The sequence below is a fragment of the Solanum lycopersicum genome, chromosome 12 (assembly GCF_036512215.1).
Source record: "Solanum lycopersicum chromosome 12, SLM_r2.1".
Lineage (NCBI taxonomy): Eukaryota > Viridiplantae > Streptophyta > Magnoliopsida > Solanales > Solanaceae > Solanum > Solanum lycopersicum.
The window spans coordinates 66092883-66112129 of NC_090811.1; the positions used below are offsets into that span (position 1 = coordinate 66092883).

Here is a 19247-nt window from a genome sequence, read left to right on the forward strand (position 1 = left end):
CGCTATTGGGCGGAGCTTTCTCTCAATCCAAGCTAACTAATAGAAGAAAAGAGAAGAAAGGAAGATCTTATAAGGGACTCACCCCATCTTTACATAAGCTATTTCTTGAACGGAAAAAATAGATGCTTTCATGGACTACTTTGACTTTAGGGATTTGCTTCATCATTAGCTAAAGAAGAGAGACAAGGATCCTTCATAGGAAGTTTGGAGAGGACAACATACAATCTCACAATTTTTAGAGTTTATTTTGGGCTTTTCGGGGGTCAATTTACAAGAATTGGGTGATTATCTAAATTTTTCATGTGTATTAGCCCATAAATATTTTGGTGATATGTCTTCCAGATGACTTCTTTGTGAAATCTTTATAGAACCCTCAGTAAAGATTTAGGGAGAAGTACGTACAATCTCATAATTTGTGGAGTCCATTTTGCATATTTAGAGGGGTAATTTGCAGGAATTAAGCGATTTCCATAGTTTTTGTGTATTAGCTCATGAATATTTGGTGATATGTCTTCCGGATGATTTCTTCACGAAATATTTACAGAACCCTTCATTAGGAGTCAAGGGAACAATATGCACAATATTACAATTATTAGAGTCCATTTTGGACATTAAGGGGCAAAATTACAAGAATAGGTGATTATCTCAATTAGTCCATAAATATTTTTGCGATATGACTTACAGACGATTTCTTTGCGAAATCCTTATGGAACCCTTCATAGGGAGTTGGGGACGCACAAATTTTAGAGTCTATTTTACTCATATAGGAACCAATTTACAAGAATTAAGCGATTTTCTTAATTTCTTGTGTATGCCCAAGAATTTTTTGGAGATATGTCTTCCACTAAATTTCTTTGTAGAATCTTCACAGTACACTCCGGAAGGAGTTGGGGAATAATAGGTAAAATCTCACAGTTTTCTTAGAATCCATTTTTGAAATTTAGGGGTCAATTTATAGAAATTAGGTTATTTTTTCAGTTTTTCGTGTGTAACATCCATGAATACTTTAGTGATATGACTTTCAAACTATTTCTTTGTGAAACCTTTACGAAATCCTCCTTAGGAAGTTTTAGGAGCAATGCACATAGTGTCGCAATTTTTAGAGTCCATTTTGTGGCAAATTTACAAAAATTAGACAAATTTTTTAGTTTTTCTTAGTTGCTAGCCCATAAATATTCTGTCATAAAAAAAAGCTTAATACCAACTTAATAACCAAATCAGATTATTCTATTTAGATATTTAAATTAGGCATGTTCCATTGAAGCATGACGTAGATCGAAGGTCTAAATGGAATAATTTGACAAGTTAATTATGTATTAAGCCAAAAAACCTCTATAGGATTGATAAAGCAATGAAAGAAAGTATGATACCAACCATATGTCCAAATAAGCGCATAAATTAACTAAAATGAAAAAAATTCAGTTCCCAAGTTCTTTTGAAGTACTCCTCAACGTCTACAATAGCATATCAAACACACAGACCTTGTTTGCGAAACAAGCTTTAACCTTGCAGCCTTCTATGTTCCAACACACTTCAAAAATGCCTCCATCGCCGTTATAAGTTTTTACAATCTTGGCTTCTAATCAGTCTACTGGTTTGCTGATATATTTTTTCAGGATTCACTCATTCAACATTTACTTTTGGAAACGAGGCAGGGCTCAATAGGAGCACAATAGATGGTCATCTGGTTCCCATCAATGCGCTGATTAAACTTGTGCAAAAGGGTCTTCAATATCTTGAGTTGGAAACCAACTTGAGCAATGTATGCCTTACATTGCTCAAATTAGTTTCCAGCTCAAGGTACTGAATAACCTTTTGCACAATGTTAATAAGCGCATTAATAGGAACTAGATGTCCATCCGTAGTGCTCCTATTGATCCTAGCCTCGTATCCAAAAGTAAATAATGGATGTTTGAATCCTGAAAAAATATATCACCAAAACCAGTAGACCGATTAGATATATACTATCCAAAAGCAAAAGCTAAATGTGTGAATCCTGAATCCGTACTAGTCCATCACGATCAAATTTACTTCCTCATGGGCAAGAGTTGAAAGTTAAATTTATTTAATCCTATCTAAAAATGGAGATACATATATAAAATTAAATGAGATGTTTAAATTTGGTAATAACAACACATTCAATTTACTGAATTCAAAAATTTATTATTCTAGTGGATAAAACCTAGCAAACAACAACAATATATTTTTGATACAGAAAAAATGTTTACTTTGCAGAATTTTAACATTTCTAACAACAACAACATATTTTTGATACAGAAAAAATGTCTACTTTGCAGAATTTAACATCATCTAACAACATGTTTTCGATACAGAAAAAATGTTTACTTTACAGAATTTAACATCATCTAACAACAACAACATGTTTAGATAGAGAAAAAATGTTTACTTTGCAGAATTTAACATCATCTAACAACAACAACATATCAAGGGGTTGGTGTGTACGCAACACTAAATCCCTACCTTGTGCAGATAGAGGATCCAGTTTTCAAACTCGGATTCATGGGAATTTCATAATAGAAACACAACATCAATTAAAATTTGATAGATATAACAAGTTCTGAAGATGAGAATTAAATTACCTGATTCAAAGATATAGCGGAAAACAATGAAATTGAGGAACTCAGAGGTTAAAGAGGCCATTGTTGTGAATTGTTGGCGGCTTAAAATGAAAGTGGCCATCCTCTCATATATACAGAGGAAAAAATTAGGGTAAGTGAATTTTTTGGGATGTATGAAAACCTTATGTTAGTTCCAAAAAAGGCATTTTTAATGAATTATTGAATGACTAAACTACCCTTCAGGCTCCAATAAATAGATTTCCTTTTTAAAACAATAACACCCTTTTAAATAAAAATTATGTTGCCAAGACTTGAATTGTTAAATTTATTTATTCATATTCTTTGGGAGAGTCTGATTATGATTGTTCTTTCCTTTGATCCAAGATAGAACTTATTAAAACCTATCAATGAAAAACAAGTGCAGATGAATTTTTACCTAAGCTGTATGCTACATTCGCCTAAGGTTTCGTATCGGTCAGTTCGATTCACATTTGAAGTTTAATTTATCAATAAATATACTACATATAATGCATATATGAAAACCTTTAATGTACAATCTGTAGGTAATTGGAAGAGCAATCTGTATAGTCTCACAATTATTAGAATCCATTTTAGACATTTAGGGGCCAATTAATAGGATTTAGTCAATTTTCTCAATTTTTAGTGTTTATAAACCCATGAATATTTTAGTGATATAGCTTCCGGGCGATTTCTTTGGAAACCATTATGAAACCCTATGTAGGGAGTTGAGGAGCAATACCTGCATTCTCACAATTTTTAGAGTCCATTTTGGGCATTCAAGAGCCAATTTACAGGGATTAAGTGATTTTTTTTTAATTTTTTGTATTTGTTAGGCCAAGAATATTTGGGTAATATGACTTCCGAATGATTTTCTTTGTGAAACCTTTAAAGAACCCTTCGTAGGGAGTTCTGGGAGGACAACATATAGTCTCACAATTTTTAGAGTTTATTTTAGGCTTTTAGGGGGGCAATTTACAAGAATTGGGCGATTATCTCAATTTTTCATGTGTATTAGCCCAAAAATATTTTGGTGATATGGCTTCCAGATGACTTTTTTTATAGAACCTTCTGTGGGGATTTAGGGAGCAGTACATACAATCTCATAATATTTAGAGTCCATTTTGCGCAATTAGGGGGCAATTTACAAGAATTAAGCGATTTCCATAGGTTTTTTTAGGGATAATGCACAAGTACCTCTTGACCTATGCCCGAAATCTCAGAGACAGACTTATTCTATACGAAGGTCCTATTACCCCCTTGAACTTATTTTATAATTAATTTTCTACCCTTTTCGGCCTACGTGACATTATCTTTTGGGCCCAATACTGGTTGACTTTTTTTTTCAAGCTAGGGCCATGTAGGCCGAAAAGGGGTAGAAAATTACTAATAAAATAAGTTCAGGGGGGTAATAGAACCTTAGTATAGTATAAGTGTCTCTCTGCGATTTCGGCATAGATTGAGAGGGTACTTGTGCGTTAGCCCTTTTTTATTGTGTGCGTTAGCCCAATAATTTTTTGTTGATTTGTCTTCTGGATGATTTCTTTGCAAAATATTTATAGAAACCTCCATGGGGAGTTGATGGAACAATATGTACAATATCACAATTATTAGAGTCTATTTTGGATATTAAGGGGCCAATTTACAGGAATTAGGCGATTCTCTCAATTTTTTTTATGTGTTAGCCCCTAAATATGTTGGTGATATAACTTACAGACGGTTTCTTTACGAAATATTTATGTAACCCTTCGTAGGGATTTGAGGGATCAATATGTACAATCTCATAATTTTTAGAGTCTATTTTACTCAAATAGAGGCCAATGTATAGGAATTAAGCGATTTTAACAATTGAGTTAGCGAATCTAATGTGCATACAAGCATCTCTTTCCTTTTATTTTGGAATTTGACACTATTTGAATAAAAAATAATTTTTCGTGTGTCTTTCAGAAAATTTCTTTGTAAAATCTTTACAGTACCCTCCACAAGGAGTTGGGGAACAATAGATATAATCTCACATTTTTCTTAGAATCCATTTTGGAAATTTAGAGGTTAATTTATAGAAATTAGGTGATCTTTTCAGCTTTTCGTTTGTTAACACCCATGAATATTTTGGTGATATGATTTTCGAACTATTTCTTTGCGAAACCTTTACGAAATCCTTCGTAGGAAGTTGTGGGAGCAATACGTATAATATCAAAAAAATTTAGAGTCCTTTTTGGTGCAAATTTACAGTAATTAGACGATTTTTTTTAGTTTTTCGTGGTTGCTGGCCTATAAATATTTTGTCATAAAAAACAAGCTTGATACCAACTTTATAAGCAAGTGAAAATATTATATTTAGATATTCAAATTAGGCATGGTCAATTGAAGCATGATTTAGATCGAAGGTTAAATGGAATATTTTGACAAGTTAATTATGTATTAAGCTGAAAAGAGCCTATATATGATTGATAAAGCAATGAAATAAAGCATGATACCAAACAAAGTCTTACACCATATGTCCAAATAAGCGCATAAATCAACTAAAATGAAAAAATTTCAGTTCCCAAGTCCTTTAGAAGTACTCTTCAACGTCTATAATGGCACATCAAACACATAAACCTTCTTGTTTGCGAAATAAGCTGAAACCTTGCAGCCTTCCTTGTTCCAACACACTTCAAAAATTCCTTTGTCGCCGTTATAAGTTTTTTCAATCTTGGCCTCTAATCAGTCCATTGGTTTGCTGATATATTTTTTCAGGATTCGCACATTCAACCTTTACTTTTGGACACGAGGCTAGGATCAAAAAGAGCACAATGGATAAAAATCTGGTTCCTTTTGATGCTCTTGTTGAACTTGTGCAAAAGGGTATTCAATATCTTGAACTGGAAACAAATTTGAGCAACGTGTGGGTTACATTGCTCAAATTAGTTTCCAGTTCAAGATTGTGAATACCCTTTTGCACAAATTGAATAAGAGCACCAAGAGGAACTAGAAGTCCATCCATTGTGCTCCTATTGATCCCTGGCTCGTATCCAAAAGTAAATGCTGAATATGTGAATCCTGAACAAATATATCAACAAAACCAGTAGACCGATTTGATATATACTACCCAAAAGGAAATGTTGAATGTGAATCCTGCATTGGTACTAGTCCATCATGATCAACTTTACTTTCTCATGGGCAAGAGTTGAAAGTTAAATATATATTTAATCCTATCTATAAATGGAGCGACAAATACAAAATTCAAATGAGATGTTTAAATATAGTAATAACAACATATTCAATTTACTGAATTCAAAATTTATTACTCTAGTAGATATTGAATGAATTAAACCTAGTAAACAAAAACAACATGTTTCGGATAGAGAAAAAAATGTTCACTTTGCAAAATTTAACATCAACAACATACCCAAGGGTGTGTGGGGAGGTTGTTGTGTACGCGAACTTTAATCCCTACCTTGTGCATATATATAGAGAGAGAGAAAGGATCCAGTTTTCAAACTCGGATTCAAAATAGAAACACAACATCAATTAAAATTGGATAGATATAACAGGTTCTGAAGATGAGAATTAAATTACCTGATTCACTGAAATAGTGGAAAACAATGTAATCGAGAAGCTCAGAGGTTAAAGAGGCCTTTGTTGTAAATTGTTGGAGGATCAAAATTAAATAGAAATGGATTACTACTACATCCTCTCATATATATAGAGGCGAAAAATATGATAGAAATCCCAGAGATACACTTATACTATATGAAGGTCCTATTAATATGAAATTTTCTACCCTTTTCGGCCTACGTGACACTATCTTGTGGGCCCAACGTTGGTTGATTTTTTTTCAAGCTAGTGCCACGTAGGCCGAAAAGGGGTAGAAAATTACTTATAAAATAAGTTCAGGGGTAATAGAACCTTAGTATAGTATAAGTGTGTCTCTGGGATTTCGGCATAGATTGAGAAGGTACTTGTGCGTTTTCCCTTTTTTTTTATTGTGTGTGCGTTAGCCCAAGAATTTTTTGGTGATTTGTCTTCTGGATGATTTCTTTGCAAAATATTTACAGAAACCTCCATGCGGAGTTGATGGAAAAATCTATACAATATCACAATTATTAGAGTCCATTTTGGATATTTAGGGGTCAATTTACAGGAATTAGGCGATTCTCTCAATTTTTCGTATGTGTTAGCCCATAAATATATTGGTGATATAACTTACAGACGGTTTCTTTGCGAAATCTTTATGGAACCCTTCGTAGGGAGTTGAGGGATCAATATGTACAAAAAAAGCATTTTCAATTAATTGTTGAATGACTAAACTACCTTTCAGGCTCCAATAAATATATTTACTTTTTAAAACAATAACACCCTGGTTTAAATAAAAATGGTTAGTTTGAATGTTATATTGCCTTTTCCTAAAATAATAGCTGGTCAAACTTCAATATTACTTCGATCTTATTCCTTCTAATTTAGTCCACCCAACACTATTTAAAGAAAAAAGGAAAAATGCATAAGTACCCCCAACTTATGCCCGAAATTCAGAGACACACTTATACTATACTAAGGTCCTATGACATCCCCAAACTTATCTTATAAATAATTTTCTACCCCTTTTCGACCGACGTGACACTAGCTTGTTAAAAATGTCAACACGCGCTGGGCTCACAAGATAAGGTCATGTACCATAATTCCTCCATGGACGGGCGACGTGTGAGATATTTCAGGCATAGGTTTTTTTTTGGAGGGGGGGGGGTACTTGTGCACTTTCCCAAGAAAAAAACTAATTAATTTAGGGATAATACTCAATTACACCCCTAGCCTATACCCAAAATCTCTAAGACACACCTTATCTTTGATGAGATCCTATTACCCCCTCCAACTTTTTTTTTAAGTAATTAATTACCACTTTCGTACCTACGTGACAATAATAATCAGAAAGGTTGATGTGTTTGTTCAACACGCGTCGGGCCCCATTTTTGCAGCTTTCTTAAAAGTGACTATCAGCTACTTTTACACTTCCCAAATTCAAAAAAGCTAGCCATTTATGTTTTCAAAATTACTTTATCAAAAAGTAGATAAAGGAACAAGGAAAGAAAGAGGGAAAGTTTATTTGTTTTCTTCATTTTCATCCCTTTCATCTTCTTCTTGTCTTTCAATTCACCCATTTCTTTTACGTTCTCAACCTTCTCCTTTGAATTGATGTTCAGATTTTCATAACGATTTCGAAGACTTTCACCTTCATCCAAAGGATTTTTAAATTTTACTTTACCTTTTCAAATCAAGGAGCTATTTAACTTGAATGATAATGGATGGAGTTTCTTTAAAAATAAAGAACCATGAAAATGGGGGTTTTTTTTCAAAGAGGAAGACAATTGCTTTAGAGAGAAACATTAATATTTATTTTTGAATTTTTTTCAAATTACTTTGACACGTGGCTAACTTTTATTGGTCATTGTTAGCCAAAATCTTCACTCACGCGCCCTACACGGGTGAATTCACGTATATTGCCACGTAGGTACGAAAGTGGTAATTGATTACTTAAAAAAAAAGTTGGAGGGGGTAAAGGACCTCATCAAAGATAAGGTGTGTCTCAGGAATTTTGGGTATAGGCTAGGGGGTAATTGAGTATTATCCCATTAATTTATGATATTTTAGCAATGGGATATACTTCATTTGTATAACTAATAACTACCTAATAATCTGATCATCCCTATCCCCTCTACCCCGCCCCACTATATATGCACTACAACAAAAATAACTTTTAGCGACAATAAAACGATACATTAATAAAGAGTGCTAAAGCCTTTACCGACATTAGTTAATCCAATGTCGCTAAAGTCTTTAGGGACATATACATGAGTGTTAATTGTCGCTAAAAATACATATTTAGTGGCAATTGTTAATTAATTGCCGCTAAAACTCATTGTTGATGTAGTGTTAATCCTAGGCCGTACCTCCCCCTACTACCCCACTGTACATATATAATTTGTACGTTTTATCGCCAGTAACCTTCCTTCTTTCAATCTCATATACTCGACTGATTTTATTCAGTGGAAACAATGAACAAAAAGTGCCAGAAGAAGTGTTTATATTGGAATCCCGAAGAGGACGAACTACTGCAAAAGCTAGTAAAGCAACATGGAACAAAGAACTGGTTTGTTATCGGTCAATTAATTCCAGATCGATCTGGAAAATCATGTAGGCTTCGGTGGTGTGATCAACTTTCTTCCAAATGGATTATCAACCTTTTACTCCTGAAGAAGATGATACTGTTATCAATACTAATGCCAAATTTGATAATCAATGGAACCTGATAGCCCGTCTGTTATCAGATCGAACCAATAACGCGATAAAATATCATTGAAATTTCACCCTTAAAAGGTAGCACTTTTCCATGTCGGAAGATTTGACATTCAAAAATCCTCAAACATTATTGAAGAGATAATTCAATATCAGGGAAGGTACAAATGTAAGTAGTCCATATGGATTTGACTTAAGCAATTTGGGTTTTTCTAAGTTCCCTCAGTTGCGTCTTTATCCTCACACTGCCCTAACAGGTGGAATTTTGCCTCTTTTAGAAGTTTCACTAGTAATGTCCAATCCATCGACATCTTGGAGACCATTTGAATATAATTTGAATTTTTCTAGATTTCCTCAGTTGTGTCTTTATCCGCCCATTACCCTATTAGGGGGGATTTACCCTCTTTCAATAGTTTCACCATTATTGCTGGATCCATCTACATCTTTGAGTCTCTCTTTACTCGAACTCAGATTTAACAAGAATTCAGATAGGGTGAGACGAATCGAGCAAGTAGTTTAAATGAAACAAGTATCGGCATATGAACCAACTACATCTCCGTCCAATAATAGTTGTCCACTATACTAAAAATAGTTGTCTAACAATACTTGCCCAATTTAAAAGATCACGAGATAATTTATATTTTGTGTCTATATTACCTTACTATTAAATACTATTTATCTTCCAACACATTTCTCAAGTATAAATTTAATAAATTCAAAAGGATAATATAGTAATATTATCTCTATTATTTATTGTTTCTTAAAGGGTGTGTCAAGTCAATAGTGGACAACTATTGTTGGACAAAAGGAGTATCAAAATTCATAAAATTAAATTTTTGAGTTCGACTCTGATTATTCAGACTATTAATTTTTAAATGGCGTATTGGTAACATTATTTTAGTGATTGATATAAAGGGTTGAAGTTTGATTAATCAATATTTTATGTGACATCTCACAAATTAAATTAACTTGGAAGAAAATAAGAATTTGAAATAGCCATTATTGGAAAGAATTAAAAATCTGGAAAAAATTTGTTAAGTTAGAATAAGTTGAGTTTAGGTCAACTTCAAACGGCCATAACTCCTAGCTAAAGATGAGTTAGGTGTACTTCCAGATATGTTAGGAAATCTGTTGGAATGATCTTTTCAAGCCACCAAGTTTGCGGGATTCCGAGTTCGTATGAGTAAGATACGCCTTTTGGAAGTTGGGTTGTTTGATTAACGAAAGTCCAATCCGGATTTTGGAAGGGTACTTTAGTATTTTCCTTGCCCATGTCAAGTCAAATTTTGATAAGTAAAAGTGAATGGAGGGAGAAATATGGAATTTATTTTAATTTTGTATTTTTGGATGATTGTGGTGTTAGGTTAGCTTGCACGCATCTTGACTAATTTCACGAGAAGTCTTCCATTTTCTACAAGCAACAAGGATTGGATACCTACGACAAGATGACTATGTGCATTGTACTATGACAGAACTTTTTCTCTTTAGAATGTTCATTTTGTTGGGTAGGAAAAAGAAGACACTCGAACTAACTTTTGTTTTAATTGGTCATCTCAACTCCTATAAAGTATTTCAATTATATACTTTCGATTCAATTTTTTTTTAAAAAAAAAAGCTTTTGCGTGTGTTTTCAGTTGTCTATTATAGTCTAGAGCGTTAAGTTGATCACACAACAACAGATGTCAATCTCTTTTAATTATATGCATCAACCTTAAGTATAAAATGTGTATGGCTTTACAACTTATTGAAGCAAATGTGTATAATTAAATCAAATAATATATTTTATATAGTTAACTTAACTACCTAATAGATGAATGAGAACATACGTAAAACATTTCCAAGAATCGGACGTATGTAATTGAAATACCATATTAAGAGTTGAATGTGGTATTGTTAATTTAAGAGAAACATTAGTCAGAATATCAGCTTTGTACTCTTCAAAAGAAGTTCATTTACATGTTCTCTTAGGCTTAAAAATGAGTAGAGAAGTTCTCTTTAATATTATTCATGTAAGATATAGAAGATACGAACATGCATGAAACTAAAGCTAGATAGTATATATTATAATCCAACATAATATGTTTGCAGACCAAACAATCCCTTAAAGTTCAGATCAATGCGATAATGATTTAGTCGGGTCCCAATCTGGGTAACCAGACACTAGATGTAACCAACAGAAAGGTTATCTACGATGTGACTTTAGTTTGAGCCTCAATTATTCAGCGTTTCTGATAGGCAGAGCTTCACATCGGTTCCTCAACCTGATCTACAATCGCATGTCAAAGACGCAGACCTTCTTGTTTGCGAAACAAGCTGCAACCTTGCTGCCTTGCTTGTTCCAGCAAACTTCAAAAATGGCGCCATCGCCATTGTAAGTTCTTACAATCTTGGCCTCCTTAATTGACCATATATTCATGCATTTGTCCAATGATCCACTTGCCATGTATTCACCGTTCGGACTAAATGCAATAGAATAGACAGATTCCCTGGATTCAAAATGGAACAAAACCTACTTATTAAAAACCAAAAACATTAAGAACGATAAAAAGATTTGATGAACTAAAAGAAAGATACACACATATTGATAGTTAAATTGAGTACCAGTAAACACTAAACAAAATTTTATTAAGAGTGCCTTATTATCTCCTCTGTCCGTTCCGAGTAGACATAATGAGTTCACATCAATTACCTGTGACCGCTCAAGCTTTGAAGAAGACGTCCTAGTTCAACATCCCATAGCTTCACCGTACAGTCAAATGATGCACTACACAGACAGACAATAAATCAAAACCAATAAGCTCAAAGAAGTAAAAAAGTAGGGGAATGTAATATATAATTGAGAACCTTGTGCTACCACCACTTGTGAAAGAATACTGTAAACATGACTATAGCAATAGATAGAATACCTTGCCAGCAACAACTGTTGATTTCGATCGCTTGTACCAGCGCCAGCAGGACTCCATTTGACGGTATGTACCTCCTAACAAAAAAAAAACATTAGTCAGCAGCTGATCTCTGATTTGATTAAATGAATCAGCAAAGAAAAAGACAGAACAGATATAGTTACTTTGCTATGTTCTCTGAAATCATGCAAGCAGACATTCTGTTTCATGCTCCATAACTGCATAAAAACAATACATTATTGACAAAATCCTCGAGCGCCAGTGGCACACTGCACCGCCTCTCTATCTTATCCCATTTTAAAAACACCAAGCTTATGTCTGCTGCATGGTCTGAAACGTACATGCGTCTAACCTTTAGAAGGACAAGATAGGAATTACCTTAACTGTGGTATCATCAGAGCATGAAGCCAGCAAAGAACCTGAGGGGTCCCACTTGATAGCATTGATTTCATCCTGCAATGGCAAAGTAAACAACCCTTAAGACTATTCACAACGGATACATCAATGTATGAATGAAGCATAACATGCTAAGCTTCAGTCGTCACCTGATGTCCTGAGAACTTTTTGACTGGTTTGTTCTCTCCAACTTTACAAACATATATCATGTTATCAGCGGAGCTGGTCGCGAAAGAATCATTGTTTCGCCAAGAAACATCAAGCAATGGACCTACATGGGGTTGTTTAACAACAATGAGAACATAAGCAAAACAAAACAAAATCTGTCCTTGCTTAGATATGAGGTACAATATAAAGAATAATTGAGACAGAACACCTGAATGAAAATCAAATTGCTGCTTTGATTCTCCAGACTTCACATTCCAAACAACGGCAGTTGTATCAATACTACCGCTAAGGAGATAATCACCTTTCTCGTTCCACTTCAAAGATATGATTGGCCCTTTATGTTTGTCAAGAGTACTAACCAGTTCCCCTGTATGAAAAGTCAGTAAGAGAAAACAAGACACAAAAAGCACTGATAATTTATACATTCAATCTTCAGAACAAGTTTTTCCTCCATGCCCCTTACCAGATCGTTTCCAGATTCTGGCTTGGCCATCGTAAGAACCTGTTGCAAGCAGGGTACCCTCTCTCTGTACAAACAATGCAATCTAATTTCAGAAAAGTACATCAACGAATGTCAGCCCAGAACAAGCAGTAGAAAACTAACATTCCAGTCAAGTGATGTAACATCCTTGTTTTCCTCAGTTGCTTGACTTTCCAAATGGTTCAAAACCAAAACATTTGGGATAGTAGAATTACATGGACCATCTCCGATAGTCCAAATTCTAGCAGTCGCGTCTCCGGACCTAACGTGTTATTACACAAGGTTAGCTATTATAAACATGATTCGTTCAACGAGTCTAAAAAAACAGCAGTATGAATATGAACGTCAGTTGATTCATATACGAGAGCAAAAAAGAAAGAAATGGTACTAATGCTTACCCCGATGCAAGTAGTGACCCTTCTGGACTCCAAGCACAGGCAAAAACCTAGCACGAGTATAGAAACAAAAGAGAATTGTAATGAAAACTGAAGATATATATCAGATCACCTATTGAGAAATCATGGCGAACCTCAGATGTATGCCCTTCCAAAACCATAACATCACTCCTTTCTCTGTCCTTTTGTTGTTTCTCCATCTCACTATTTCTTGTAGGTTCTCGTTTGTGGTCAGCATTCACTTTACCTTTCTGAACCTTCTCCTTTTTCTCTTTTATTATTTTCCGCAGCTCATCCACATCCTTTGTAATGAGATCCAAAGGCTCTAAAAGCTTGAAGTCTTCATTCATATCGGTATCATCCTGCATTCCGTAATTATATTGGTTAGTACAGAGTGGTAAAAAGAACTAAACTTCATATAGGAAAATCAGAATATCAAAATGTTCATCTTACATTGCCCAAATTAGATTCCAGTTCAAGATACTGAATACCCTTTTGAACAAATTGAACAAGAGCACCAGGAGGAACTAGATGTCCATCGATCGCGCTCCTATTGATCCCTGCCTCGTATCCAAAAGTAAATGCTGCATGTGTGAATCCTGAAAAAATATATCAAACTTTGAGGTTGAGAGACTGTTTTTGATAGATCCTTGGCTCATAAGAACATAAAAATGTTTATTTGCAGAATTTTACATCATCTAGCCCCCTTTGTTTGTACTTGTCTGTGTTGAGTTTTTAAAATTATATTATTAATAAAAGCATGCTCGAAACGGTGTATAAATTTTTAAAAAAAACAATCATCTAACAACAATATATCTAGGGGTGTTTGGGAAGGTTTGTGTACGCAATCGTTAACCCCTACCTTGTGCAGATAGAGGGATTCGGTTTTCAAACTCGGATCCTCTCAAATTAAGTAAAGCATATCAAGATAATTAAACTCGGATTCATGGGGATTTCAAAATAGACACACAACATCAATTAAATTTGAATAGATATAACAAGTTCTAGAGATGAGAATTAAATTACCTGATTCACTGAGGTAGCGGAAAACAATGAAATTGAGGAACTCAGAGGTTAAAGAGGCCATTGTTGTGAATTGTTAGCCGCTTAAACTCAAAACAGACAAATGGATTACTATTACATCCTCTCATGTATATAGAGGCAAACATATGGTAAGTGTGAATTTTGGGATGTGTGAAAGTTATGTTGGTTCCAAAAAAGGCGTTTCGAATGAATTGTTGAATGACTAAACTACCCTTCAGGGTCCAATAAGTATATTTCCTTTTTAAAACAATAACACCCTGAATCAAGGGGGGATGCATTTTTACCTAAGCTACATACTAGATCTCCCAAGGGTTGTGTATCGATCAATTCAGTTCACTTTTAAAGTATTATTCATCTAGTATTCCTAAGATACTTAGAACAAAATGTTGAAGAACTCGGTAAGACGCAACAAAGTTTAAGAACATTTTCATAACTACAAAATTAAAACTAGTAGAGAAACTAGAATCAGAAACATATTAGAAAAAGTATATGAAATATTTTTCTTAAAGAAGAATTGTTGTCAATCTGTGTTTAAAGAATCTTACTGATTCCAACATACTTTGCAAAAACACGAAGTAACCAAAGTGTAATGAACCAGTGAAGAATAGAAGAACAAAAATTAATTCACAAATCTAAAAATTGTAACACATACCAGAATTTGGAAAAACAAAAAGAAGATCAAGCTCACTGAATGCACAGTGTCCCCTTAAGGAAATAATTCCCCTCCGGTATTCGAGGTTTGATTTGGAATATGTCCTCCCAAGGTAGAATGATCAAAATCACCAGTGTATTGATACCCAAAACGCTGGTATTTGTCGTCTATCACAAATAGACATACCACTTAGTATTTAGAATACTAACAATAAAGATAAAATTTTGTACTTTTTTTTCTATTTAATAATAAAGTTTATAAAACATAAAAAAGTACAACACTGACTTATCATGTCAAGTTTTCATATTCTTCAAAGCAATTGCAATGTCCAATTTATTTAGAGTAGAAAACCACAAAAAGTTTTAGTCTACAAAAATTAGAGACACTAACATTTCACATAGAGTACAAAACTACAAAAGTCTTTTTTTTTCTTTCTCCAATCACAATAAAACATATTCTTAGACCATCACATTGAAATGTTTTTCTTATCAAATAGTCTTCCAACTATAACATTTTTATATATTATTTTATCAAACAAAAATATGCATTTCTCATTTTTGCAAACTAAAGAATTTTAAAGGCAACAATATTTGCCAAGTAAAATTCATTCCACAACATATGGTTTGCAGATCTTTTTCCAAAGCTACACATGATAAAAAATCAAAGATGATAACTCTTAGAAACTGTTTTCATCCTAAGACAATATAATAAGATGGTTACCTGGTAATCTTTAATTAAAATACCACAAATTTTTTCTGTTACATTCTTACTTCGACCTTGCTAAACAAAGCAACGAATTATAGAGAAGTGATGCATTTATCTTCTACTCTCATGATCAGATTCTCTCAATCAGTAGAATACAAAAAATACTAACGGTATAATAATTTCCTTAAGATTGTTGTCAAGCTGTGTTTGAAAAATAGAATTACTGATTCTGATAAAACGTTGCAGAAACATGAAGTAATCAAAGTTTACTGAATCAGTATACGAGATGAACAGAAATTAATTAAGAAAAACATAAAATATGATCAGAATCTGGAAAAATTTGAACAGAAAAAGATCAAGTCCACTGAACTCACAGTGTCCCCTTAAGGAAATTATTCTCCTCTAATATCCGAAGTTTGATTTGGTTATATGACCTCCCATGGTAAAATGATCTCAATCACCAGTGTATAGATATCAAAAACTCTGGTGTCAGCGACCAGTCATGAGCAGTAAAATGCACAAAGTAATTTTGTTGTGCAGAAGAAGAAGAAGAGATCAAAAAATTTGAATTCTATATATTTAAAATGAGAGAAAATTCCTAAATTTATAGAACCAAGGGTAGTGCGAAAGGTTCTTATTGTGCCTTACTGGAAAGGTCACAAACCTTTGGAAAAGTTACAATCTTTCAGAAAGATCGTCACCTTTCATAAAAGTCATAACTTTTCATAAAAGTCACAATTTTTCATAAAAGTCACAACTTTTCATATAGTCACAACTTTTCATAAAAATCCCAACCTTTCATAAAAGTCGCAACTCTTCATAAAAGTCGCAACTCTTCATTTTTCATTCACACCTTTTAAAACCCAACATAAAGTTTATCAATTCGACTTAGTTATCGATTTATAGATATGCTAAATAGTTCTAGGATCACTAACATCTAAATTTATCAGTGATTATTATCTGTTCGTATAGGTTAAACTGTTAATATTTTATACACAAAAAATGAAAATCACTTGAAAGAAATAAGGTGACAAATCAATTGAACCATGTGCATTAGTTGACAGACTGCTTCTTCCTCAAATGCCAACACATAAAAATCGAGAGTTTAAGATAGTCAAAATAAAAATATGAAATTAAACTATAAGTCAAGGAGTTTATACACAGAATGATATAAATATAATTTATTAATTTTCTACCGAAATTTCAGTTAATCTCGATTTAAGCGCCTATCAAAGTAAATCTCTTACATTCATTAGTTTGATGTGAAAACACTTAAGTTTATTATACATAAAAATAATTATTTGTCAAACATTTCTTTTGTAGTCAAAATGACTAGTTTGAATGTTATCTTGTTTTTTCTCCTAAAATAATGGCTAGTCAAACTTTAATATTACTACCTTCCAATCCAATCCATCAAACACTATTTAAAGAAAAAAACTAATAATTATGAGATATTAGCAATGGGATACATTTCATTTGTATAATTAATAAGTACTTCCACCATTTGAAAAAGAGTGGTCTCCTTTAACTTCGCATAAAATTTTAGAAAATAAAGATAATTTTTAAATTTTGTGGTCCTAAATTACAGTTGTGTCAAATATACTAAAAGTTTACGAGTTTTTGGCTAAAATTATTCCTGGAGTATGACCAAAACCTAAAGTACATTCTTGCGTTTTATAAGTGAACAGAAAACATTCTTGAACTATCCAAAAAAATTGCAAAATTCATCCTTTTATCTATTTTTAAAAAAAAACTCACGCCCCAACAAAGAATATGTCAAGTCAAATGAATATATGTACACATGGTTAAGCTAATCAAGTTAGGTGATTTTTTTTAATTTTTTTGAAATTGAGAATTTAAATTATATTCAGATAAAATATATTCAAATTCTAAATATTCTTTGGAAAAAAACAAGTATTACTCCAACTTCAAAAATTTCAAATAAAGTAGTTATTTTTTTATTTTAATAACTAAACACCTACGTGATTTCACTAAATTTCCAGCATTTCTGTACATTGTATAAAATGTGATCATTGTATGTATAGTATATACCCCTCAATATTTATAAAGATAATCTCTAAATAGTTGGATGTAATATATTTGAAATGATTCTTTTACATAATCTTTTTAACCTTTGGAACGTACTGTATGAATATTTCAAAACTTACGTATTGGTGCAAGTCAATTTACTTGATGATGTAAAAAAAACATACTATACAAACTAACAACATACGAAATTTAAATTCAAGATTCATATCCTATCCATATCCTTATTATTTTTAGGTAATTTTGATCTGTTTGTCGTGGCCAAGACGTGACCAAATTATAAAAAAAAATTATTGATTTAATCAGTTTCTTAATAAAAATAGGCTAAAGGATGATTCTGTTATTTTTTTGATAGTATAAGGACGTTTTTTGCTCACTTAGATAATTTAAGGATATACATTAGATTTAAGTCGCGGTTGAGGGATGATTTTAGCCAAAAGAAAAAACTCAAAATTTTCTTTAATCTTGTGGCCTTAAATATGCAACATGATAAGCTGAAATTAAAACGTTACTAAAAAAAAGATGAGATCATTCTTTTTTAAATAGACTAAAAAGAAAAGTTGATCATTCTTTTTTAAACCTATTAATTCGGTCGCCCCTATCCGATGTACCCCCACCCCCACTATATATACTCCACTCTCCTCACAAGTCTTTACCAAGTAAATGCTAGGCCTACCTCCTCCTTCCACCCACTGGACATATATACTTTGTACTTTATATCCCATGTATTGTTCATTCCTTCTATCTCATATATTTTACTAATTTTACTGAGTGGAAATTGAAGAAAAAGGAAAAGAATAAGCCTTGATATTGGAATCTTCAAGATGACAAGTTATTGCAGAAACTAGTAGAGGAACATGGAACAAAGAACTGATTAGTTAATGGTCAACTGATTTCCAAATCACTACAGGCAGGGGCGGATTTATGGATGCCTGTGGGGGTGTCATGACACTCACTAAACTCAGAAAAAACTTTGTATATATGTATACTATGTTTAAGAAAATGAATATTATTTTCTTTGTCATCCACTAAATAAAATTGTTAGTAGTTTAATTGACAAAATAGGTAATCTGTCACACAGGCAGCTCCATTGGTTCGAACTTTGGAAGCTTTTTCTTTTTTCCTCTTTTTTTTAATTAATGCGTGAGTTTTTTTTCCCCTTTCATTCATTTTTATTAATTTACAAGTATACTTTGTTGATTTGTACTGACTCCTATTCACCATAATTAATTTTTAAGATTTTACTTTCTCTTTCACTAATTATTTATTTCTTGATATTAGAGTTGTGTGTTTATACTTTATCAATTAAATTATGAACGTGACATAAATATTATTACGAATATATTTAAATAGTAATTTAAAAAACATAAATTTTAAAGATGATCAATATTATTATTAGAATTTTTTTAATTTGAATTCGATCTTCACCAATATTCTTGCTAAGTAAGATGACTAGATTGAAACTAAAATTTGTATTCTCTTTTGTTATATTTTGCAACAACACATCAAGTCAATGGAATATGAATATATTGAGTTTATACAAGCTCAAATTTTAGTGTGAAAAAACTCCTTTTTCCTCAAAGTTTC

General features: G+C 32.7%; 1 protein-coding gene across 1 annotated transcript; it reads right to left on the minus strand.

Annotated features, from left to right (window-relative positions):
- Positions 1-10902: 10902 nt before the first annotated feature.
- LOC101256957 (WD40 repeat-containing protein HOS15-like) lies at positions 10903-14358 on the minus strand. The gene is made up of 13 exons (XM_004252776.5): positions 14240-14358; positions 13667-13812; positions 13348-13575; positions 13217-13263; positions 12942-13080; positions 12801-12864; positions 12546-12704; positions 12319-12440; positions 12152-12226; positions 11938-11991; positions 11777-11850; positions 11560-11634; positions 10903-11356 (listed from the first exon to the last, which is right to left on the minus strand). The coding sequence occupies exons 1-13, from the start codon at positions 14298-14300 to the stop codon at positions 11137-11139; spliced, it is 1464 nt and encodes a 487-aa protein (XP_004252824.2). The 5' UTR covers positions 14301-14358; the 3' UTR covers positions 10903-11136.
- Between the last annotated feature and the right edge of the window lie 4889 nt (positions 14359-19247).